Source organism: Liolophura sinensis, chromosome 9 (assembly GCF_032854445.1).
Source record: "Liolophura sinensis isolate JHLJ2023 chromosome 9, CUHK_Ljap_v2, whole genome shotgun sequence".
Taxonomy (NCBI): Eukaryota; Metazoa; Mollusca; class Polyplacophora; order Chitonida; family Chitonidae; genus Liolophura; species Liolophura sinensis.
This window is the reverse complement of record NC_088303.1, coordinates 9,375,926-9,403,279: the sequence shown is the minus strand read 5'-3', so window position 1 is coordinate 9,403,279 and position 27,354 is coordinate 9,375,926. Positions and strand designations below refer to the sequence as shown.

The 27,354-nt window shown below is 40.9% G+C and overlaps 1 protein-coding gene across 1 annotated transcript; it reads left to right on the top strand.

Annotated features, from left to right (window-relative positions):
- Positions 1-1,571: 1,571 nt before the first annotated feature.
- On the top strand, positions 1,572-23,770 carry LOC135475112 (vitelline envelope sperm lysin receptor-like). Its single transcript, XM_064754855.1, has 10 exons — positions 1,572-1,694; positions 5,076-5,126; positions 5,930-5,966; positions 6,624-6,808; positions 8,346-8,500; positions 10,510-10,667; positions 13,610-13,685; positions 13,916-14,069; positions 21,491-21,554; positions 23,679-23,770. The coding sequence occupies exons 1-10, from the start codon at positions 1,572-1,574 to the stop codon at positions 23,768-23,770; spliced, it is 1,095 nt and encodes a 364-aa protein (XP_064610925.1).
- The last annotated feature ends 3,584 nt before the right edge of the window (positions 23,771-27,354 follow it).

Sequence of the window (27,354 nt, the reverse complement as noted above, 5' to 3'; positions counted from 1 at the left end):
CAGTGGTCAGATGCCAGTATACAGCAGTGGCCAGATGCCAGTGTACAGCAGTGGTCAGGTGCCAGCATACAGCAGTGGTCAGATACCAGTATACAGCAGTGGTCAGGTGCCAGTATACAGCAGTGGTCAGGTGTCAGTATACATCAGTTGTCAGGTGCCAGTATACAGCAGTGGTCAGGTGTCAGTATACAGCTGTGGTCAGGTGCCAGCATACAGCTGTGGTCAGGTGCCAGTATACAGCAGTGGTCAGGTGTCAGTATACAGCAGTGGTCAGGTGCCAGTATACAGCAGTGGTCAGGTGTCAGTATACAGCAGTGGTCAGATACCAGTATACAGCAGTGGTCAGATGCCAGTATACAGCTGTGGTCAGGTGCCAGCATACAGCAGTGGTCAGGTGCCAGCATACATCAGCGGTCAGGTGCCAGTATACAGAAGTGGTCAGGTGCCACTATACAGCAGTGGTCAGGTGCCAGTATACAGCTGTGGTCAGGTGCCAGTATACAGCAGTGGTCAGATGCCAGTATACAGCAGTGGTCAGGTGCCAGTATACAGCAGTGGTCAGGTGCCAGCATACAGCAGTGGTCAGGTGTCAGTATACAGCAGTGGTCAGGTGCCAGCATACATCAGCGGTCAGGTGCCAGTATACAGAAGTGGTCAGGTGCGACTATACAGCTGTGGTCAGGTGCCAGCATACAGCTGTGGTCAGGTGCCAGTATACAGCAGTGGTCAGGTGACAGTATACAGCAGTGGTCAGGTGCCAGTATACAGCAGTGGTCAGGTGCCAGTATACAGCAGTGGTCAGGTGCCAGTATACAGCAGTGGTCAGGTGCCAGTATACAGCAGTGGTCAGGTGTCAGTATACAGAAGTGGTCAGGTGCCAGTATACAGCAGTGGTCAGGTGCCAGTATACAGCAGTGGTCAGGTGCCAGTATACAGCAGTGGTCAGGTGCCAGTATACAGCAGTGGTCAGGTGCCAGTATACAGCAGTGGTCAGGTGCCAGTATACAGCAGTGGTCAGGTGCCAGTATACAGAAGTGGTCAGGTGCCAGTATACAGCAGTGGTCAGGTGCCAGTATACAGAAGTGGTCAGGTGCCAGTATACAGCAGTGGTCAGGTGCCAGTATACAGCAGTGGTCAGGTGCCAGTATACAGCAGTGGTCAGGTGCCAGTATACAGCAGTGGTCAGGTGCCAGTATACAGCAGTGGTCAGGTGCCAGTATACAGCAGTGACCAGATGTCAGTATACAGAAGTGGTGGGTATTGTGTCATTACTTTACGCCGTTCTCAAGAATATTTCACTTTTACGACGTCGGCCAGCTCGGGGATAACCCACTATCATCCGCAGGTTGTTGGAAGACCTTCGACTTTACGCTGCGCTAGCAGGCTAACCAACTGTGCCACGGAGGCCTGTCCGGTGCCAATATACAGAAGTGGTCTCTTAAGTGCCAGTACACCGAGCAGTGGTCGGCCAACAGTGAAGATGCCCGTTCGTGCTCACTAATGATTATGTAATTATAACCAAACGAATCACTGGAGGCTTTATATTTATACATAACCTTGACCTTGCCGAGATGAACCGCAACCAGACCAATACCAAGCGCTTCAATGATTTATTGAAGGATTATACCGTTAATTGGCACACAGCCATGGCCACTAACAATGCCGCTAGGGGCCCGTTTGAAGTCGTGAACAAAGTACTTTAGATTAATAAGGTCCTAAGGTGGAATTTACCGGGTCTCCGTGACCTTCCTCATCGCGCAACTTCAAAAATGTGTTTCAGAGCTCTGTAGCCAATTTACGTGCTGCGCTATTTATTGTCAAATTACACATATATGTACAAGCAGAATTAAGAATTGTAGGCTACACATATATCCAATTTTAGAATATTGCGTTTTCGTTTATTTGGAAAAAAAATCTAAGCAATTTTTTACTTACACATGCATACAGATTTTCACGTGTACAAAAAACTTACGCATATGTTACAGTAAAAGTATCACAATAAAGACCAAACCATTTGCTCTAGTGTTGCACGCAGTTCAAATCAACCTTCTCTAATCGTCACACATTCAATCCGATTTCTCATAATCACTTTGATCGATTCGCCAATCACCAAGGCCCCCATAACGCTCGTAATAACAATGGTCTGTATTTCAGACTTTATACAACCACCCCTTGATATATATATACGGCTTCATTCCGCGTTAAAACAGCTTCGCGGCCTAATTATCAGAGAACCAATCAAATGGCTGAAATGCTCGTGAAGCAGGAAAAATCCATAAATAAAATATTATTGAACGATTTAATTCATGTGACCGTATCTAAAGCCCTACAAATACGACAAAGCCCACGTGAGACCCGGACAAGAGAACTGTGAATAATAAAAGAAACTGAACATTTAAACAGTGATCTGGAAGTGAACTTTTGAAAGATAAACAAGTCATTGTGATCTTGCATTTTTAATCCAGACAACAACAACAGGCTATCAATCGCTTCATCCAAAATGTTAGAACACGCACAAAACACTCGTGTCATATTTGAACAACTCTATCATGTGTTCATTTAACACAAGTTCTTGTTTGTGTGATATTATTTTGTTACATAAATATGTGTACTTCACATTTAATTAACACATGTTTGTGTTGGGGTAACACATTTCTGTGGTGAATCAAACAACACATGTTGTGTTAGATTTCAACACAAATGTGTTTTTTTGTGTGAACGCTATGCTTCAAGTGGTTAAACTCAGCCATTGAGTTTCTACCGGTAGTTATGATGGGAATTTAGTCAGGAATGTCTACCTCCGCCATGGTAAGCATCACAGTCATTGAGTTTTTATCGGTTGTGGTGATGGGAATTTAGTCAGGAATGTCTACCTCCGCCATGGTAAGCATCACAGTCATTGAGTTTTATCGGTTGTGGTGATGGGGATTTAGTCAGGAATGTCTACCTCCGCCATGGTAAGCATCACAGTCATTGAGTTTTATCGGTTGTGGTGATGGGGATTTAGTCAGGAATGTCTACCTCCGCCATGGTAAGCATCACAGTCATTGAGTTTTATCGGTTGTGGTGATGGGGATTTAGTCAGGAATGTCTACCTCCGCCATGGTAAGCATCACAGTCATTGAGTTTTATCGGTTGTGGTGATGGGGATTTAGCCAGGTACAAGAACCGATGTGTAGCCGCGATTCATTCGTTGACGCAACTTCCCCAAAAGAGGCTGATAAAGGAGCATTAAGCTATATTTATCCGCGGGTGATCGAGTAAAGTGTGACGAAATGGGCCGATGATATTGTGAGGTTAGGTGTTCGTGTTTGAATCCTCCACACCGATAAAGATTACGTGAAAAAACATTTTATGATCAGCTTATTTGCAGTTATAAAATGTCTGTTGAAGGGCTGAATTTGTTGTTCGTACAGATCTATGTTATCCTCATCCGCCACACAGGCCAGCAGACTATATGCAATAAGCCTCAAGTTTCTCGTGCCATTACATATTTTAATTCTGAAGTCGACAACAAAGAGCATAAATTATGAAATCTACTATTTAAGTATGTTTCAAGATAGCTAACATTTCAGAAAGAGCCAGAAACATTTATCTTCAACTCCTGTCTACAACTCTATCCCTATATATACACAAAAACATTCATGGAATTTCCTAGGCTATATGTTGAGATAATCAAAAATAACCCCTTTCGTACATGTATAAGTAAAAAACGTCTTGAGTAATTCAACAACCAGCGCAAAAATAAATAAATTAACCCATGAATGTGCCACCAGAGGCTTCATATCTTCATCGCTATCACTCCATAGAAACTCTGTCCCTCCATCCACTATAGCGAGGAAGCTATACTTGGCAATACAGTGATCGCACCTTCCCAGGCCTCGTTTATAGTAAAGTCACATTAAGGGACAGGCAAATGCGAATTTACAACTATATACAGCTATAACGAAAGAAATTTAAATTACAGTATCATAGCAGCACCGGATTAACACACCAACCAACTGTAATTTGCGAAATTCGCGTCATCTTGCACAAAGTGTTGAGGCCCAGAAACCACACTGGCTTTCATACCCTCACGGACCTTTCCTAAAGTAGATCTACGTCATTCTGAAAGCACCCTGGGAACCAGAGACGACAAGAATCCGTGAGTAAAACTGTTCACAAAATGCCCTTGTTAACTTTGTGAACTACAAGGACGTTACTTTAGTCTCAGACTTTTTAAATTGACAGGACGTCGCAGTATCAGCATATGTTGATGTTGTTGTGTTATTATTCTCTGAATATAAACGTGGATATGGGTGCCATTTTCATAGGTGTACATATGTCCCTATTTTCTAACATGAACCATGGAACTGCATATGTTTGTAAAATTGGAACAGTATTTTCAGTTATGTCCCTGATATGAACCGATTCGTTACACAACTATAGAATAAATATATTTTTACAATCAACTGTGTCATGCAAATGGGAGATAACTCAGTGACCAAAATTATCTAGACTGAAGTGAGATCATTGTGTTTCATGACCACATTGGCTGGATTCCGTTGTCAAAACCAGGTCACGGAAGGCTAGTGTTATTTTTGTGGACATCTTCACGAAACTTTCACACGAATATATTAATTTGTCCAACATACTGATCAGGGTAGCAGTATCATAAGATTAAAATTTGCAACGTAGCCCATCATGAAAATCTCTGACTCAGTGTTAGAATTTGTGTATTGTGACAGCTGAAACCAGTGAAACTTGCCGCTATCGGTATTGTGCTAAGAATTCTGTAGTGAACTCACAACTGGTTCTGGAACATAGTACTACTGAAGGAGCAGCTATATAGATTGATTTTTGTAATTTCTCTCTTCATGTCTTAGAGGTTTAACAGCAACCTACGGATGGTTGTCGGTTTCCACCGGGGTCTGCCAGGTTTCCTCCCGCCATAATGCTGACCACCGTCGTATAAGTGAAATATTCTTGAGTACGGCGTAAAAGAACAATAAAGTAAATAAATAAATAATCAGCTTTTTATTTAGTATTAGAAATTGTCATGTTGTATTGTCAGAAAAAAAACTGTTGTATTCCAGGAGACGATGCAAAATCTCCAACTTATCCTGGCGACTGTGATAAACGGATTGGTGAGTATTATTTCCAGACGTTTCCTATTCTTAGTCCTTAGGCAAATAATTGGCCGTGATTGGGAATGCTTTGTAGCAATCTACGGTTTCCCACTGGATTTGCCCGGTTTTCTCCCACTTCTCTAATGCTGGCCGCAGAAGTATAATTGAAATATTCTTGAGTACTGCGTAAAGCAACAATCAAATAGATAAAAATAAATAAATAAGTTGGGAAATAATAGCATGTCTGTGTTGTCAATTGTTCATTCTTCTCTTTACGATGACGTCTTTTGGATATAGTGGCGTGTTTGGGCGCATTGGCTTTTTTTGGGCACATTCATAGCGACAGAACATTGAACAATGTCTAACGTCACTCAAAAGATCAAATATTATAATATAATATTACAATATAATATGATATAATATTCTAAATTCTTTAGAATTGTCGGTATTGAGAAAACTCTTCACACATTGACTCCGTGCGATATTTCAGATGACGGAGCTATCTAATATAGGGCATAATGAAATGAGTTTGGTGCTTAGATTGAAGCCGACACATTCTTCATTCATCTTCCAATTGTCTCACATTGTTACCACACAAGGCTTCAGAACAAGATACAAGTATGTAATGGTAGTAAGTATTACTAGACATAACATATCATTTAATTTTCAGAATCTGTAGTTTGGTTGTTTGTAATTTTAAAAAGGGAGACTGATCCTGTGGGTGTTTTGGAACGAGAGAAAGATTTAAAATTAGAAACTTAGAAAACAGGTTAATGTGTAATATTACTCCTGTACTCTGATTCTCATTTGGATTCTTTCAGACTGGCCTTTTAACTGTCCAGGCAGACGCTCCACGCTGTAAGCTCTTGAATTTCGTTCTTTTTGACTTTGAAATCTCTGAGACATATAAGTACCAAACTAATGAGTATCAAATGTGAAATCAAATGGTTTTACTGGGGGGCAGCGAGTAATATGATTTTATATGACATGGACATATCGAACTAAATGGGCGAAATGCTTTGGAGAACCTAACATAAATGTATGTCTATTTTTAAATCACACTGTTAGGTTTGACATAGGGCCTCTGATTGATGATGTCATGAAGTATTAGCAGGCACACTGTCAGCATAGCGGGTAGGGTGTCATCTCTGGTGTCTTTAGCATGATGTGCCTGTGATGCAGCAATGTAAAAATCGTTTTGTGAGGGGCCTCCCAGACGGAGAGAAAGTCGTGTTTGCGATCAAAGTAATATGGGAAACTACTAAAAAGCCAACATCTTAGAATTAGTCAATGAAATGGGCCTGTTTTTTGCTTATATCAGTATAAACTAAATTTAAAATGTAAGAATTATTTTCCGTATGATTATTGGCTCTGGGCACTAAGAAATCGTTCGTCCTCTAAGAATATTAATCTTTATTTCGTTAAGACGAATATTCATCAATAGGTAACTGGACTATCCATTTCTTAGTGTTTTATGTCCGTTTCATTATGTGTGACACGTATATGTATTTTAAGTAAGCCCTCAGTGTCCGGAAGATATCCACGGCGTGGCCACCCTTCGCATGATTACTCAAGTGCCGGCATTTGCTTTAGCGAAGTGCAAGAATGGGGACCGACCATTTATATCACGTGGGACAAGAGATCATTACCTGATTGGTGTCCTGGAAAAGGGACAAGAAGACACCGAATGCCAGTTTTATGTAAGCTAAAGTTCTAAACAGATTCTGTCAGATATACCCGGCCTACCTTAATACTCCGGGTATTATATCCTAGTAAAGGCTCATCGATGGTGGAGCGCACTGAAGACTCCCTTTGAAAAAAATCTTTGGCCACCGACGTAATAGGTCTGACTATAGGTCCAGAAAGGTTCGACCGCACGTTCAGGTCAGGATTTTTGGTTTTCCCTGGATCCATAGACTTAACCTCAAGAGGGATGTTCTCGTGAATAAATATCAAATAAACATGAAATAAATATCAAATAAATAAATATATTAGATGGCTTACTGATGTCGTTTCGTTCGCAGACTATTGTTTACGCATTCGTTTTTATTTATTTATTTCGTTTGGATCAAAATATCTTAAACAGCTTTGATGGTGGAGGTATTTTTTTTTTTGGGGGGGGGGGGGGGGCATTGCCCGGTTTCCTCCCTCCATAATATTGGCTGCCGTTGGAATATAAAATTTAAATATTCTTGTTTACGGCGTAAAACACCAATCAAAATAAATAAATAAATAAATAAATAAAACCTTTGATATTATCTAAAAATGGCTTCCGTCACTTGAATTGCCACAACCGCTTTTTCAGTGCTTTGTAATTCTAATATTTTTGATTAGGTTATATGTCCTTGAAAGAAGGGGATTAACGAACAAAATTAACTTAGGTTTTGTGAAAATGGTCGTTAAATGGACATTTGAAATTAGTTATCGCCGATTAAGCATAGACTGGGACGCAAATGCCCAAATAAGAAATAACTAAGTAATGTAAAAAATGCGCATGTTGTGCGTGCATAGCTTCAAGTGCTGCATTGGACCATCTCGTGAAGCACTGGACATTCTCGTACTTCTTCGGACAATCGCGTATTTCTTTGGGCATTCTCTTGCTGTATATGGCATTCTCGTGCTTAGCACACCAGCGCGGCGCAATGTCCCAGGAGCCTGTGGAAGCTCGTGTGTTTCCCCGGGCTCTGCCTAGTTTTCTCTCATCATAAGGTTGGTCGTCGTCGTATAAGTGAAATATTCTTTGACCACGGCGCAAAAACACCGATCAAATAAATAAATAAATAAATAAGTGGTCATGAATCAGTATTATTACTTTGGATGTTATAATTCTCGTGCCACATTCTGATCTCTGCTTCTGACATGTTCTCTCCACCACAGGGCTGTAACGCTGCCCATATGACGTCACGTTACAATCATCCATCAAGCATAGTGCATACAGGCTTTCCTCATCCTGCATCATTTCAGTTGTCTTGGTGCCTTTGGTGCAGCCGCTAATTCGCCGCACTCGCCCAAGAAGATTGATCTTAAACCCAAAAGGCTTGAGGATCTCGCTTGCACGGGTTGAGCGGTGATATTTACTTCAAGTGGTTTCCTTCAACCACAAACTGACAGGAGTTGAATTAGTAACATTCTCCAACTTAGACACAGCAATAACTCCTGAAAACTAACAAAAGATGTATAAACAAAGTAATAAGGAAAAAAATCTAAATTATCTTCTTTGGAATCTTTGATTTGTAGGAGAAAGGATCCGGGCACCTGTACACCTTGGACGTGGAGATTGGTTGGGGAGAGGAAAATCGTCACGTGATCACTCACAAGCGGATTCATACTCTGTCTTGTGTGTACGACTCCCACGGCAAGGCTCTGACCTTCACCGAGTCGCTAACGGATGGGTATGCATTTGACATCATTGTATTCTTTTAACCTAATTCTGCTTAAGCCATGGTACTAGGGGACGTGTAAATTGAGACAGAAAACTGCCTGTAGAACAAGAAAGAACACGCTTGGTATATATGTAAACTTTTGTTCATCTTGAAGTGCTCTAACCTAACCACATAGATTTGTTTCTTGCCTAACGCTAAAGAAACATATTTTCTCTTGTCGTCTATGGAGAAACTCACCCATATCAAATGTTTGAAGTTTAACCGCCAAAAGAGATCAAACTCACCGATATCAAATGTTTGAAATTTAAGTGGGCAAGTGAGATCAAACTCACCGATATCAAATATTTCAAATTTAACTGGGCAAGTGAGATCAAACTCGCCGATATCAAATGTTTGAAATTTAACTGGGCAAGTGAGATCAAACTCGCCGATATCAAATGTTTGAAATTTAGCTGGGCAAGTGGGATCAAACTCGCCGATATCAGATGTCTGAAGTTTGGGGGACGGACAAAAGCCCCGGCGGACAAAAACCCCGCGGACAAAAACCCCGCGGACAAAAACCCCGCGGACAAAACCTTCGGAGGACAAAACCTTCGGAGGACATAAGCCCCACGATCAGTATTAAGCGTATATGGTAAATGTTTGAGAAAACTTGAAACATTCAAATCCTGGAATTTTACGGTTGATTGCAAACACTTGTAGCAATGATAGTTTCGACCTCAGCAAACAAAAGAAACAAAACGTGCCGGTTTCACTCTGTCAGAGTGTAAAAGTTCAAAAACATGCAACCAGCATTCGTTCTGTTCCTGATTTTGAGGGAATTATATATAAATTGTAATTTATGCAAGTTATATAGAATGTTACCGATTTAACGTTAAGATCACTGATTCGTTTTATTTATCATATACATCCAAGTAGGGAATATAAAATAGAAAAAAGTCCACAGTAACATATAAAAATATTTTTTTTTCATTCTTTTTTAAAAGTATTCAAAAATAATCTTTTTCTTGTGAACGATACTATGATTTGGTTTAAAGTTCGAATAATTAAAACACATTTGTTGTCGTGAACAAATAAAATTGCATAAGATGCCTGTAAACGTACTCAATATGTATACCTTACACTGGCCGCGAGATGATATTGTGAATCATAGTAAGCTATAACATGTATGCTATGCTGAAATATTTCATCCAAACAGATTTTGTATAATGGTATAAAAATCTTATTTGCTTGACGAAAAACATTCGATAATAATATTATAGACATCAGAGATCATATTTGGCGATATTGTGTTGAAAACGTACGCTTATGAGAGGAAAGCAGAGTGACAGAGTGGGGTACGCTTTGATGACAATTTTTTAGATGGAAAACAAAGTCGCACCATTCCTGTCAACAAATATTTAACATCATGTTTGTTGGATTGTGTGATATGTTTTGTCGGTTAAGTAGGACGACGGGGCTTTTGCCCGCCAGGGTTTTTGTCCCCCGGGGGTTTTGTCTGCCACGGCTTTTGTCTTGGATTCCCGAAGTTTCAATGGGCTAGTGAGATCAAACTCACCCATATCAAAAATTTGAAGTTTAACTCAGCAGGCGACATACTCTTGGTATGTGCAGACATTATGTATATTGTAAAAAAATGATGTTTCTGGCATATTACAACATACGTTCAAAACACTTCAGTTCATAAGTGACGATCAGTTTTATAATATGCAGATGGCTTGACTGGGTGTGATTGTTCCTGTTCGCTTTGTCTTCTTTGAGAAGGTTTTTGGGAATGCCATAGGCTGCACCAGCTCCTGCTGATCTCTGATTTCTTTGGTATTCCAATAACCACTGACCAAGGGGTCCGAGGTTCAAATCCACATCGTGTGGTTTAAATTCAGGAGGTATGCAATGCTCCCCTTTGCGATGGACCCCACGTCCCTTGATGTGTTATCTCCATCAATAGCCCCAATAAAAAAGTAAACTGATAAAATTTTTTGACTCAATCATCACAACTATTTTTTCTGTTTTTCTAGGCACATTCTGCCTAGTGAACAGAAACTCGTCTCGGAGACGTCTCGGACACGGCAACTGACCTTTGAACTTAGTGTCATTGACATCACCAACGCGGTAGTTCTCACCGACAATATTTACATGGGAAAGAAGATCCGATTAAGAGCAGTTGATCCGTCGAGTAAGAATTTCTAAAAACCGTTATTCAACCTGTGGTATTAGTGGATGTCCTTTAATTTATTAATTTGTTCGTTGATTTATTTATTTGTTTATTTGTTCATTCTTCGCGAACACCCAATCTCAATGGGCACAGGCTAGTAGTGTTTCGTCAGAACACACTTTATTGCATTAACGTCAGGCATTCATTAGGCTCAGACTGACGTATGTACTTATAACACAGTACAGTGTAATGTAATTAATTTTCAGCTCTCCGGCCGTACGTGGGAAGGTGTTCCAGCAACCTGCGGATGGTGGTGGGCTTCCCCGGGCTATGCCCCGTATCCTCCCACCATAAAACTGGCCGCCGTCGTATAAGTGAAATATTCTTGAGTATGGCGCAAAACACCAATCAAATAAATAAATAAATAAATAATTTTCAGTATTGGAGAATGTGACGTTCCTGACATTTATTCTGGAACATAAATCATATGAAGAGGAACATGATACCAGTGTCACCTTACTTCAATTAATGTAAGTGACAATAATGTGTTGAAATTCGTTATTACGGAAGTAACTCTTCAGACATTGGCACAGGCATTCATAATCTTAACTGATTTTTTTCTAATCACGTGTATTTTGCCAGCATGCAGTACTTTTATGCTAAATAGGTTAATAAATAGGTTAATAAATAGGTATTTGTATGCTAAATAGGTGAATGAATATGTTTGACTGGAAAGTGTAACTGATAATTCATGTTGTAACATATACTAGTGCTCAAAAGAAAGTATACACCAAAACAAATACATAAAAATCGCGCAAAGTAAAAAATTGAGAAATTATCCATGATGAGCCCTATTACCCGTGTAAACGCCGATCCATCCAGGGAACAAACTGGCCCAATAAAGCAAGATTTGCCTAAACTTAGCATAAAATCAAAAAATGGCCCTTCCACGTGTAACACGACATGAACGTGCATTTTGGCGGTATAAATGAGTCGACGGGAAACGTTAGGTACACAGTCGTCAGAAAAACACCAGAGGTATGCCACTTTTGAGCCAAGTTGAGAGAGAGAGAGCTGTCGGCATGGCCCAGCAAGGAGCGACCAACGCCGCCATTGCCAGAACCTTTGGTTGCACAAGAGCAACTATCGTCAGACTTATGTAGCGACTCCGGCAGACAGGCGTTACATCCGACAGGCCTAGGAGCGGTCGACCACGCGTCACCACCCCCGCTGAAGATCGACACATCCGGACCATTCACCTCCGCAATCGGAACGTAACGGCAACGTCAACGGCGGCGACGGCACTAGGGCACCCGATTAGTCGACACACAGTCTACCGTCGAGTACGTCAACACGGTATTAGGGCACGTCGACCGTATTGTGGAGTTTATCTGACGCCTCAAAATCAACGTCGTCGGCTGATATGGGCCAGGCGTGTTCTACGCTGGCAGAGGCGTGAATGGGCACGGGTAATGTTCTCCGACGAGAGCAGGTTTTGCGTGTACAAAAATGACGGTTGGGCTAGGGTATACAGGCGTGTAGGAGAACGTTTGGTGCCAAATTGCGTTCAGCAAGTTCGAGCGTTTGGAGGTGGTAGTGTGATGGTGTGAGGAGGCATCTGCGGCGATCTGAAGACGAGGCTGGTGGTGATTCATGGGAACCTCAATGCTCGCAGATACACGGATGAAGTTTTACGAACGGTTGTAGTGCCATTCATCCACCAACAGCAAAGAGGAATTTTGTACCAGCATGATAATGCAAGACCTCATACTGCAAGATTGACGAACAACTTTCTACAGAACGCCAACATCGATCTCTTACCATGGCCGGCATGTTCACCCGACCTCAATCCAATGGAGCACTTGTGGGACCACCTGGGCAGACAAGTCAGAAGACTGCCAGTGCCACCTGTGACCGTTCAACAGCTGGAAGAGTGTCTCCAACAAGAATGGCAACGAATCACACCTAACGTCATTCGACGCCTGACGTCATCAATGCGGCGACGTGTTGTGGCCTGCACCAATGCCATTGGAGGCCACACTCGCTACTGAGCATGATTTGAATGACATTTCCAGAGGGAAAAATGCTTCATTTGAATTTTGCAAATGTGTAAATGTTCTGTTGACACCACATCTCTTTGACTGACCATCAAACCAAACCTTCACCATTTAATGAACTGTATGTATGGACGTTTCAGGTGAAATGGAATATTCTTATGGAATTAAAAATAATTTCAAATATATTTCTTTCCGTTTTTATTTGATGTCTGATCAAACAGCTGTATACTTTCTTTTGAGCACTAGTTTACATGTCGGGCTATTGGCATACATGTGTTGCAGGCGTAAGTAATTGTATTGCAACTGCACGAGCCGAGCGAAAGCACTGCTTAAGAATTGGGTCAGTGATACCAATTCTGTTCTACATCAGTCCGGAAGGTGGTAGATACAGGGTCAATCCTCGGTTGGGTCACACCTAAGACCTCAAAAGAAGAAGTTTGTAACTTCCTTGCTATGCGTTCAGCATTAACAAGATAGTGCAACGACTGGTTGACCCGTGTCAGTATAATGGCTCGGGCGGTGGCGGCTTACTTTCCTTCGGTAAGTTGTCTCAGTGAAGCAGCATTCGGTAAAAGAGCGATGGCAATCCTTCCTGCAGCAAGGAGGCACATTACATGCACTTTATAGACTCATTCATCGTCAGATGACTGATAGAGTACGACACTCACTCACTCACTCACTCACTCTATAGCGGCCACTGCAACTCCAAGGCTCTTAACAAGAGAAGTTGTGTGTACGATTCCAACTCCCGTTGGTTTTGCAGTAGCTCTAAGTCATGTCTTTAAAAACAGTAGTTTCCTCCGGTTCCCTCCGTCTGTCTTTTGTACTTGGTATTGTTATTTGCATTTTCTAGCATTGTTTTTGGTATAAATAATGTGAAGGCGCATTGTGTTTCTCCTTGCCTAGATTCCGTTGTGGCCTTCCGAGCCCTCAGCTGTGTGGCCAGAAATGGAGTAAGCAGTTACGCTATACTTAAAGCTGGGTAAGTACTCTCGGCCAAACATACAAGATTTCATTAATTTTAGTGGTGTCTGTCCAATTAATTTATCCAAATAAAAGTATCTAGGTACACTTCAGGTTACTAGATGATGGCATAATAGTGCACAGACTTTCGTGTACATTGGTATTTTTAAACTGATTTTTATGAAACCTGTATTTGTATTCACGTGTGAAGTATTTGTCACAAATTCACCAAATGCTTGTTATTTACAGATGTGGTGATGGGACAGTCTTCAAAAAAACCACTGGCTTCCGGACTATTGGCAAAGAAGTGATAAGTCCGTATTTTGAAGCTTTCCAGCTGAAAGGGGGTGACACAGTCCAGTTTCAGTGCAATTTCACTGAGTGTGAGGAGAGATGTGACGGGGTATGTTTTACAGCTGGACATAACTCTGTACTTATTGTGCCAAACCTTTTAGAATTATTAAGAATGAAACGGACATTATTTAATAATAAATAATAATAATAGCCAGACCAATTCCTTAAACGACGTGTGACACAAACCACCAAAGGACTAAGAAAGTATATACAATACGAGTATAAGGACGGAATCGTGCAAAGGGGAGCCGTCAACAGTTTTCAATGATGATGGAAAGACGCAAGGAATGTTCATGCTGAAAGAATTACAGCAGTATCCAAATCGTATACGATGCTGGTTTACAGGTTGTCTGTAGTTAAAAAAATGTATCTCCAGTGTGCTTTGAATGCAACTGTTCATATATCCAACGTGGTGATCGAATTCAAGAAGATGAATATAAAGCCTTCGGCTCTGAGCTAAGCGATATTAGATACAACTATGCAGAATGCAGAACACATTTTGCTACAAGAGAATTATACTCATAGCAAAACAGGGTGAAGCGGTTTGATGGCATAACCTTGACACACCATTTTTCAGTAATAACTTGTGACGTTCATTAAAATCGTAATTTAACACACATGTTTTGATGCATTTCTATTTAATGGAGTAGCTTTGTCCGTTGTGGTGCCTGTGTATCTAATAGACTAACTATGTATGTTCTGGTGCATGTGTATCTAGTTGAGTAGCTTTGCCTGTTAGGCTTCATTTGTATCTAATGGAGCAACTTTGCCCGTTTTGAAGCATGTGTATCTAATGGAACAATTTTGCCTGCTGTGGTGCGTATGTGTCTAATGGAGCAACTTTGCCTGTTGTGGTGCATGTGTATCTAATGAAGCAACTTTGCCCGTGGTGGAGCATGTGTATCTAATGGAGCAACTTTGCCTGCTGTTGTGCATGTGTATCTAATGGAGCAACTTTGCCCGTGGTAGAGCATGTATGTCTAATGGAGCAACTTTGCCTGTTTTGGTGCATATGCATCTAATGGAGCAACTTCGGCTGTTGTGGTGCATGTGTATCTAATGGAGCAACTTTGCCTGCTGTGGTGCATGTGTATCTAATGGAGCAACTTTGCCTGTCGTGGTGCATGTGTATCAAAGTTTACCTGTTGTGGTGCATGTGTATCTAATGGAGTAACCTTGCCTGTTGTCGTGCATGTGTATCTTATGGAGCAACTTTGCCTGTTTTGGTGCATGGGTATCAAACTTTGCCTGTTTTGGTGCATGTGTATTTAATGGAGGAACTTTCCCTGTTGTGGTGCATGTGTATCTAATGGAGCAACTTTGCCTGTTGCTGTGCATGTGTATCTAATGGAGCAACTTTGCCCGTGGTAGAGCATGTATGCTAATGGAGCAACTTTGCCTGTTGTGGTGCATATGCATCTAATGGAGCAACTTTGGCTGTTGTGGTGCATATGTATCTAATGGAGCAACTTTGCCTGCTGTGGTGCATGTGTATCTATTGAAGCAACTTTGCCTGTTGTGGTGCATGTGTATCTAATGGAGTAACCTTGCCTGTTGTCGTGCATGTGTATCCAATGGAGCAACTTTGCCTGTTGTCGTGCATGTGTATCAAACTTTGCCTGTTTTGGTGCATGTGTATTTAATGGAGGAACTTTCCCTGTTGTGGTGCATGTGTATCTGATGGAGCAAGTTTGCCTGTTGTGGTGCATGTGTATCCAATTAAGTAACTTTGCCTGTTGTGGTGCATGTGTATCTAATGGAGCAACTTTGCCTGTTGTGGTGCATGTGTATCTAATGGAGTAACTTTGCCTGTTGTGGTGCATGTGTATCAAAATTTGCCTGTTGTGGTGCATGTGTATCTAATGGAGTAACCTTGTAGTGCATGTGTATCCAATGGAGCAACTTTGCCTGTTGTGGTGCATGTGTATCTAATGGAACAACTTTGCCTGTTGTGGTGCATGTGTATCTAATGGAGCAACTTTGCCTGTTGTGGTGCATGTGTATCTAATGGAGCAACTTTGCCTTTTGTGGTGCATGTGTATCAAAATTTTCCTGTTGTGGTGCATGTGTATCTAATGGAGTAACCTTGTAGTGCATGTGTATCCAATGGAGCAACTTTGCCTGTTGTGGTGCATGTGTATCTAATGGAACAACTTTGCCTGTTGTGGTGCATGTGTATCAAAGTTTTCCTGTTGTGGTGCATGTGTGTCCAATAAAGTAACTTTTCCTGTTGTAGTGCATGGATATCTAATGGAGGAACTTTGCCTGTTGTGGTGCATGTGTATCCAATGGAGTAACTTTGCCTGTTCTGGTGCATGTGTATCTAATGGAGCAACTTTGCCTGTTGTGGTGCATGTGTTTCAAAGATTGCCTGTTGTGGTGCATGTGTATCTAATGGAGTAACTTTGCCTGCTGTGGTGCATGTGTATCTAATGGAGCAACTTTGCCTGTTGTGGTGCATGTGTATCTTATGGAGTAACCTTGTAGTGCATCTGTATCCAATGGAGCAACTTTGCCTGTTATGGTGCCTGTTCTGGTGCATGTGTATCTAATGGAACAACCTTTGCCTGTTGTGGTGCATGTGTATCTAATGGAGCAACTTTGCCTGTTGTGGTTCATGTGTATCTAATGGAGCAACTTTGCCTTTTGTGGTGCATGTGTATCAAAATTTTCCTGTTGTGGTGCATGTGTATCTAATGGAGTAACCTTGTAGTGCATGTGTATCCAATGGAGCAACTTTGCCTGTTTTGGTGCATGGGTACCTAATGGAGCAACTTTGCCTGTTGTGGTGCATGTGTATCAAAATTTGCATGTTATGGTGCATGTGTATCTTATGGAGTAACCTTGTAGTGCATGTGTATCCAATGGAGCAACTTTGCCTGTTGTGGTGCATGTGTATCTAATGGAACAACTTTGCCTGTTGTGGTGCATGTGTATCAAAGTTTTCCTGTTGTGGTGCATGTGTGTCCAATAAAGTAACTTTTCCTGTTGTAGTGCATGGATATCTAATGGAGCAACTTTGCCTGTTGTGGTGCATGTGTATCCAATGGAGTAACTTTGCCTGTTGTGGTGCATGTGTATCTAATGGAGCAACTTTGCCTGTTGTGGTGCATGTGTTTCAAAGTTTGCCTGTTGTGGTGCATGTGTATCTAATGGAGTAACTTTGCCTGTTGTGGTGCATGTGTATCCAATGGAGCAGCTTTGCCTGTTGTGGTGCATGTGTATCTAATCGAACAAATTTGTCTCTTATGGTGCATGTTTATCAAAGTTTGCCTGTTGTGTTCCATGTGTATCCAATGGAGTAACCTTGTGGCGCATTCGTATCCAATGGAGCAGCTTTGCCTGTTGTGGTGCATGTGTATCTAAAGGAGCAACTTTGCCTGTTGTGGTGCATGTGTATCTAATGGAGCAACTTTGCCTGTTGTGGTGCATGTGTATCCAGTGGAGTAACTTTGCCTGTTGTGGTGCATGTTTATCTAATGGAGCACCTTTGCCTGTTGTGGTGCATGTGTGTCTAATGGAGCAACTTTGCCTGTTGTGGTGCATGTGAATCAAATGAAGTAACCTTGTGGTGCATGTGCATCTAATGGAGTGACCTTGCCTGTTGTCGTGCATGTGTATCTAATGGAGCAACTTTGCCTGTTTTGGTGCATGTGTATCAAACTTTGCCTGTTTTGGTGCATGTGTATTTAATGGAGGACCTTTGCGTGTTGTGGTGCATGTATATCTAATGGAGTAACCTTGTTGTGCATGTGTATCCAGTGGAGCAACTTTGCCTGTTTTGGTGAATGTGTATCCAATGGAGCAACTTTGCCTGTTTTGGTGAAGGTGTATCTAATGGAGTAACTTTGCCTTTTGTGGTGCATGTGTATCCAATGGAGTAGCTTTGCCTGTTGTGGTGCACGTGCGTCTAATGGAGCAACTTTGCCTGTGGTGATGCATGTGTATCTAATGGAGTAACTTTGCCTGTTGTGGTGCATGTGTATCAAAGTTTGCCTGTTGTGGTGCATGTGTATCTAATGAAGGAACTTTCCCTTTTGTGGTGCAACGTGCGTCTAATGGAGCAACTTTGCCTGTGGTGATGCATGTGTATCCAATGTAGTAACTTTGCCTGTTGTGGTGCATGTGCGTCTAATGGAGCAACTTTGCTTGTGGTGATGCATGTGTATCCAATGGAGCAACTTTGCCTGTTGTGGTGCATGTGTATCAAAGTTTGCCTGTTGTGGTGCATGTGTATCTAATGGAGTAACTTTGCCTGTTGTCGTTGCATGTGTATCAAAGTTTACCTGTTGTGCTGCATGTGTATCCAATGGAGTAACTTTGCCTGTTGTGGTGCCATGTGTATCTAATGAAGCAAATTTGCCTGTTGTGATGCATGTGTATCCAATGGAGTAACTTTGCCTGTTGTGGTGCATGTGTATCAAAGTTTGCCTGTTGTGGTGCATGTGTATCTAATGGAGTAACCTTGTGGTGCATGTGTATGAAATGGAGCAACTTTGCCTGTTTTGGTGAATGTGTATCTAATGGAGTAACTTTGCCTTTTGTGGTGCATGTGTATCCATGGAGTAACTTTGCCTGTTGTGGTGCACATGCGTCTAATGGAGGAACTTTGCCTGTGGTAATGCATATGTATCTAATGGAGTAACTTTGCCTGTTGTGGTGCATGTGTATCAAAGTTTGCCTGTTGTGGTGCATGTGTATCTGATGGAGTAACCTTGTGGTGCATGTGTATCTAATGGAGCAACTTTGCCTGTTTTGTGTGAGTGTGTATCTAATGGAGTAACTTTGCCTTTTGTGGTGCATGTGTATCCAATGGAGTAACTTTGCCTGTTGTGGTGCATGTGCGTCTAATGGAGCAGCTTTGCTTTTGGCGATGCATGTGTATCCAATGGAGTAACTTTGCCGGTTGTGGTGCATGTGTATCCAATGGAGTAACTTTGCCTGTTGTGGTGCATATGTATCCCAATGGAGTAACTTTGGCCTGTTGTTGTGCATGTGTATCAAGGTTTGCCTGTTGTGGTGCATGAGTATCTAATGCAGTAACCTTGTGTGCATGTGCATCCAATGGAGCAGCTTTTGCCTGTTTGGTGAATATCTATCTAATGGGACCGGCCCGGATAGGACAGTTGAGTAGAGCGTCCGCATCGGGACGGGTAGATCCAGGATCAATCCTTGGTCGAGTCACACCTAAGACTTTAAAGAGGAAGTTGTAACTTCCTCGCTTGGCGTTCAGCATGAAGGGATAGTGCAACGACTGGTTGACCGTATCAGTATAATGGCTCGGGCGGGGCGGCTTACTTGCCTTCGGTAAGTCGTCTCAGTGATGCAGCAGTAAATAAAAGAGCGGTGGAAATCCGTCCTGCAACAAGGAGGGACATTACACGTGCATGCACCCTAATGATTCCTTCGTCGTCATATGACTGAAAAATTGTTGAGTACGACGTTAAATCCCAAGCACTCACTCACTCTATCTAATGGAGTAACTTTGCCTGTTGTGGTGCATGTGTATCCAATGGAGTAACTTTGCCTGTTGTGGTGTATGTGTATCCAATGGAGTAACTTTGCCTGTTGTTGTGCATGTGTATCAAGGTTTGCCTGTTGTGGTGCATGAGTATCTAATGCAGTAACCTTTGTGGTGCATGTGTATCCAATGGAGCAGCTTTGCCTGTTTGGTGAATATCTGTCTAATGGAGTAAGTTTGCCTGTTGTGGTGCATGTGTATCCAATGGAGTAACTGTGTCTGTTGTGGTGCATGTGTATCAAAGTTTGCCTGTTGTGGTGCATGTGTTTCTAATGGAGTAACCTTGTGGTGCATGTGTATCCAATGGAGCAACTTTGCCTGTTTTGGTGAATGTGTATCTAATGAAGTAACTTTGCCTTTTGTGGTGCATGTGTATCCAGTGGAGTTACTTTGCCTGTTGTGGTGCACGTGCGTCTAATGGAGGGAACTTTGCCTGTGGTGATGCATGTGTATCTAATGGAGTAACTTTGCCTGTTGTGGTGCATGTATATCAAAGTTTGCCTGTTGTGGTGCATGTGTATCTAATGGAGTTAGCCTTGTGGGTGCATGTGTATCCAATGGAGCAACTTTGCCTGTTTTGGTGAATATGTATCTAATGAGTAACTTCGCCCTTTTGTGGTGCATGTGTATCCAATGGAGTAACTTTGCCTGTGTGGTGCATGTGCTTCTAATGGAGCAACTTTGCTTGTGGTGATGCATGTGTATCCAATGGAGTAACTTTGCCTGTTGTGGTGCATGTGCGTCTAATGGAGCAACTTTGCTTTTGGCGATGCATGTGTATCCAATGGAGTAACTTTGCCTGTTGTGGTGCATGTGTATCCAGTGGAGTAACTTTGCCTGTTGTGGTGCATGTGTATCCAATGGAGTAACTTTGCCTGTTGTTGTGCATGTGTATCAAGGTTTGCCTGTTGTGGTGCATGAGTATCTAATGCAGTAACCTTGTGGTGCATGTGTATCCAATGGAGCAGCTTTGCCTGTTTGGTGAATATCTATCTAATGGAGTAACTTTGCCTATGGTGGTGTATGTGTATCCAATGGAGTAACTTTGCCTGTTGTGGTGCATGTGTATCCAATGGAGTAACTTTTCCTGTTGTTGTGCATGTGTATCAAGGTTTGCCTGTTGTGGTGCATGGGTATCTAATGCAGTAACCTTGTGGTGCATGTGTATCCAATGGAGCAGCTTTGCCTGTTTTGGTGAATATCTATCTAATGGAGTAACTTTGCCTATTGTGGTGCATGTGTATCCAATGGAGTAACTTTGCCTGTTGTGGTGCATGTGTATCCAATGGAGTAACTTTTCCTGTTGTTGTGCATGTGTATCAAGGTTTGCCTGTTGTGGTGCATGGGTATCTAATGCAGTAAACCTTGTGGTGCATGTGTATCCAATGGAGCAGCTTTGCCTGTTTTGGTGAATATCTATCTAATGGAGTAACTTTGCCTTTTGTGGTGCATGTGTATCCAATGGAGTAACTTTGTCTGTTGTGGTGCACGTGCGTCTAATGGAGTAACTTTGCCTGTGGTGATGCATGTGTATCTAATGGAGCAACTTTGCCTGTTGTGGTGCATGTGTATCTAATGGAGTAACTTTGCCTGTTGTGGTGCATGTGTATCCAATGGAGTAACTTTGTTGTGGTGCACGTGCGTCTAATGGAGCAACTTTGCCTGTGGTGATGCATGTGTATCTAATGGAGCAACTTTGCCTGTTGTGGTGCATGTGTATCCAATGGAGTAACTTTGCCTGTTGTGGTGCACGTGCGTCTAATGGAGTAACTTTGCCAGTTGTGGTGCATGTGTATCCAATGGAGCGACTTTGCCTGTGGTGATGCACGTGCATCTAATGGAGCAACTTTGCCTGTTGTGGCGCACGTGTCTCTAATGAAGTAACTTTAACACATCTTTGACGTCTGGTGGGTGTTTTATAAGAAGCTCTAATTACGAAATACTTTTAGGACTCCTGCTTGGAAGAAATCCGACGAAGACAAAAGCTTACTCCAGAAGAACGAGAACGAGAAGGTGAGATTGTTTGTCAGTGATTCTAGTTAAGGTGGGAATACTTCAGGGTCATTCTGACAATTCTGACAATTCATTGATTTTGGTGAGAACCCTAGTCTGTAAAATAGGAGAGAATCTTTATGTTCATTCTAAGGCTAGAATTCTTGATTCGAATGAAGGTTAAATGACTGGATAAAAATGAAGGTGAGAAGCCATGATTTTAATGATGGCGAGAAACCTGAAAGGACTGGATAAAAATCTAGGTGAGAAGGCATGAGTCTGATGAAAGCCAGAAGGCTTGATTGTAAGGAAGACGAGATGCAATAATTCCAATGAAGGCGAGAAGCCTCGACTGTAATGATAAGCCTTGACTGTAATGATGAGAAGCCTTTATTATAGTGACGGCGATAAGAATTCATTCTAATGAATGTGAAAAGGCTAGAATCTGATGGAGGTGAAAAGATTGCATTAAAATGAAGGAAGCCCTCAGTCTAATGAAGGCGAGAAAGGAAGCCCTCAGTCTGATGAAGGCGAGAAGCCTTGATTGTAATGGAGACAAGAATCCTGTATTCTAATTGTGAGAATTGATTTTCATGAAGGACAGAAGCCTTCATTGTAATGGATGTGAAAAGACTTGAATCTAATGAATTTGAGAATCATTGTATGTGATTCCATTGAACGAAGGTACATATGTTTACCTAACATCGCTATTTTCATGACTTCAAGTCTAGCTCAGCCTGGCCTCTTCTCTGGCCTATCGTGGAAAGTCTAAAGATGATCGAAAGTTCCGCCCGCTCTCCTCCCTTGTTATACTTCTGTAGTGTTATGTGTCTGTAGCATGTTTGTGTATTATGTGTCTGTATCATGTTTCTGTAGTGTTGTGTGTCTGTAGCATGTTTATGTATTGTTATGTGCCTGTAGCATGTTTATGTATTGTTATGTGTCTGTAGCATGTTTATGTATTGTTATGTGTCTGTAGCATATTTCTGTATTGTTATGTGTCTGTAGCATATTTCTGTATTGTTATGTGCCTGTAGCATGTTTATGTATTGTTTTGTGTCTGTAGCATGTTTATGTATTGTTATGTTTTTGTATCATGTTTCTGTATTGTTTTGTGTCTGTAGCATGTTTATGTATTGTTGTATGTTTGTATCATGTTTCTGTATTGTTTTGTGTCTGAATCATGTTTCTGTATTGTTATGTGTCTGTATCATGTTTCTATATTGTTATGTATTTGTATCAGGATTCTGTATTGTTAAGTGTCTGTGTCATATTTCTCTATTGTTATGATTTATCTGATTTATTTATTTCTTTGATTAGTGTTTTACGCCGTACTCAAGAATATTTTACTTATACGACGGCGGCCACCATTATGGAGGGGAGAAACCGAGCATTACCCACGATCATCTGCAGGTTGCTGGCAGACCTTCCCAAACTATGTTATGTGTCTGTGCCATGTTTCTGTATTGTTATGTGTCTGTATCAGCTTTTGTATTGTTATGTCTGTATAATGTTTCTGTATTTTTATGTGTCTGTATCATGTTTCTGCATTGTTATGTGTCTTTATCAGGATTCTGTGTTGTCATGTGTCTGTATCATGTTTCTGTATTGTCATGGTGTGTATCATGTTTCTGTATTGTTATGTGTCTGTATCATGTTTCTGTATTGTCATGTGTGTGTGTATCATGTTTCTGTACTGTTATGTGTCTATATCAGGATTCTGTGTTGCTATATGTCTATATCAAGTTTCTGTAGTGTTATGTGTCTGTATCACGTGTCTGTTGTTATGTGTCTGTATTATATTTCTGTAGTGTTATGTGTCTGTATCATGTTTCTGTATTGTTATATGTCTGTATCAAATTCTGTATTGTTATGTGTGTGTATCATATTTCTGTATTGTTATGTGTGTGTATACCATGTTTCTGTATTCTTATTTGCCTGTGTCATATTTCTGTATTGTCATGTGTCTGTATCATGTTTCTATATTGCTCTGTGTGTGTATCATGTTTCTGTAGTGTCATGTGTCTGTATCAGGATTCTGCATTGTTATGTGTCTATATCATGTTTCTGTAGTGTTATGTGTCTGTATTATGTTTCTCAGTGTTTCAATTACTGAGTGTTTCTGTATTCTGTATGTTTTTTTAGATTCCGCGTGTAACAAGGCTGACCCGCACGTGCTTGTCTGGAGCTCGGAGGGTGACGAAGGGGACTTTGCTTTCGAGAATAGGTTTGCTTGAGTTGTCCGCCGTCCACTTATTCTGCTGGCCTGATTGTTACGTTGTGGCTCTCGTTATTGTCAGTGGTACAATTTAAAAGAATTCAAAAATACATTTGGAAACAATGCTTTTCGTTTTGTCATTTTGTTCTTATGCATTCAGAACCGCCGCCAGAGCTATTACAGATCGATGCTTGTTTTGGGATACCTTGTTTTGCACTACAAATTTCTGCAGTGTTAGATTGCACCTAGTTAAAATTATATCTGTCTATTTTGGATAGAGCTGAAAACTTTTTTGACATTGTGAGTTCTCACCCCCTGGAGGTTACCAAGGTGAAAAAATCCCGCGACTTCCAGCAACCACAGCTCAAAAAATGGTGGTCATGCTAGGTTGATTTTTTCATATGTTGTAGAGAAAAGTGTAAGCCGCAAGTGGTAGTATGGCATTTTTGAAGTTGAAGTTGGCAAATTTACTAGATAAATTGGAAGGAAAATCAATGCACTCGTGTACGTAGGTCCCCCCGTTGTCCATATTCATCCGCTCAGATTTTGCAATGCAGGCTGTCTTTGTTTGTGTGAATGTATATATATATATATATATATATATATATATATATATATATATATATATATATATATATATATATATATATATATACACACAGTCAAAGTTTTAGGCAAAATGAGAGATAATATAAGTTGAGAAATTAAGTGCCAACAAGGTTGATTAAAGGAAAAGACCTCTAAAAATCAAAGGAGCATTACTAAGTAGACCACTTAAAAGTATGCGTAAATATACTTTCGTTTATTCCTTAAGATTTTTGTGAAAAGGGTTAAAGGCGTTCAAACATTTATCTTGTAAGGTGGGCTTTATGGGTCATACTGTCAATGAATAGGAGCTCTGACGTCACAGGAAGTTTATCCAACTCTAATCACCAACTGAATGTTTGAGTGACTCCACTTAGCGAAGAGTGAAACATTACTGAAATAATGCTCCCAAAAATTCCTGCCTTCTGGTGAACACCAGGGAAAACGTTATGTGATGACAGAATTCCTAGATACTGTCGGCATGGCTCCTAAGCTCACCATAGTATCCAAATATTTCAATGCCTTCAACTCTCAAAACATCTGAAAAAAATAAATGAACGTATATTAATACGTAAATTGATATATATACCTATACGTACATGCACGCACCTACATAAACTCATGCATGTGGACACAAACATACACACATGTGGACACAGACACAGACATGTGGACACACACAGGCATACACACACACATAAACATGTAGACACATTCATACACGTGGACACGCACATACACCCATAGATATATCGGAAATCAGTTGAGGTTTTGCACGAAATGATGGCCTAGAATATTTAGTCTAACTAATATAAAGGCAGACCTCTGAAGAAAAGGGCACATTTTGTTCAGTGGGTAGAGAACTATAGTCGTACTTGAGAGTGGTAGCGGAGATGTTGTCCGAACAACCAGATTACGTGATATGTTGTCCTTTTGAACAACACTCGCTACTTTCTCCAATAGAAAATGGGCAACTGTTTGGATCATCCCACTTAAAATGCATCTGCGAGGGTCAATTAAATTAGATAAAGTATCCACAAAATTATATTTTAACATCGGTTACGAAGTCAATACTATACTGGTGGCAATGGCCGGATAAAACATTCTTCTAGAGCTACTTTAAATCTTTGATAATTTTGCCCTTATAAAATATAGTAAGGTTTTCAAGTCCTGAAAAGTTTGTGGAACAAAGATGTGCTGAAACTTGCTGTTTTCCGTTTTTCTGATTTGATACGGGTTACACTGACACGTTAGTGGTTCCAGATACTACATAGCCTGATGCATCGTTGATATGACGTTGGAAAAATAACAGGCGATTTACATGTATGACGTGTAGCATTTGTGACGTATTTGTATGGAACCGGATTTTTGCTGTTTCATGGCGGTCTAGAGAAAGTGCCTTTATAACCAGAATTTCCATCGCCTCTGATACATAATCAGATGTGGCGGCTAAATATTCTCGTCTGGTATAGCCTTAAATACCAGCCTAGAGGAGACGACTATAATTTATTATGTAAAAGGCTATATGATATGTAATCTAATACTTCATACTCCAACAGAGCTTGGAACAAGTGACCAATTTCAGGTGAGTGACAAAAGAGAAATCTCAACATTAGATCTAACATCAAAAATATCATCTCGGCGCTTGAGGAATATGTTAAAAAGGGTCAAAACGGGAGAAAGTGGATTCTTCGGTACTTAACGATATGGCTTGAGATTGTCAAAAAGGTTAGTTTAGCTATACACCGTATAGACATTGAGGCTCTTCCTAATGTTAAACAGGTTCTGAAGGATCCCACTGTGAAAGAAACACGCGCTGACCTGCATAGTTGATTTGTCATCACTGTAGCAGACAAGGCTCCTAATAATGTCATCCTTATTTGCAAGAACTATTATTATCAAATTCTTGTTCAAGAGCTATGTACATCTACAACAACATCCACGTATTCTGCTACTACATGTACTCTTTAATAAACTACTAGGAACTATTTAATAAACACAAAACCTTTCTTAAACAAAGGCGCATAAATATACCTATCCCTCATAGAAATATCACAACTTTAACGGATTCCTAAAATGCATAAATCCCCATACAAGGCTCGATTTATTGCGGGTTCAAGAAGTTGTACCACCAAACTCTTGTCAACCCTACTTACGAGAGCGTTACGAGAAGTAAAGTCATTTTGGAATAGGTATTGTGCTATAACAAAAAATTCAGGTGTCAACTGCATGTGGATTCTTAACTCCAAACGTCTTGCGGAAGGACTTGACGTATCCACATGGCAGATCTCTACTCTCTGTACTACAATTCCTCACAAAAATCGATTGAAAGAATATCGTTGTTAATTGTCTCGGTATTTACTAAAACAGGTCACCGTTACATTAACGTCAGAAGCAATAAGGCTTTTAGTTCTACTATTTATGAAGGTTACCACTCATGGGACGTTACATTATTTATTGAATTACTTGAATTTCTCATTAATAATATCAATGTGAAATTCGGGGATACCATTTACCAACAGTGCATAGGTATTCCAATGGGCACCAATTGTGCGCCTCTTTTGGCAGACCTATACTCGTTTTCATATGAATACCACTAGATGCAGAAATTACTTAAAAGTAATGTCTTTAAAGCTCGATCCTTTTCATTTGTCAAGCGGTATACTGAGTGAGTGAGTGCTTGGGGTTTAACGTCGTACTCAACAATTTTCCAGTCATATGACGACGAAGGAATCATTAGGGTGCATGTACGTGTAATGTGCCTCCTTTTTGCAGGACGGATTTCCACCGTCAAGCGGTATATTGATGATCTACTGGCGTTAAATAACCCCCATATTGATGAAGCGGTGAAGGAAATCTATCCGTCTTCATTGGATTTAAAGGAGACAACAGTTAATCCTGATGGTACATCTTATTTGGATCTATATCTGTACAAAGACGAACAAGGTCTCCTTTCACGCCGTCTTGATGACAAAATGGATAATTTCAATTTTGACATTGTAAATTGTCCTTTTTTGG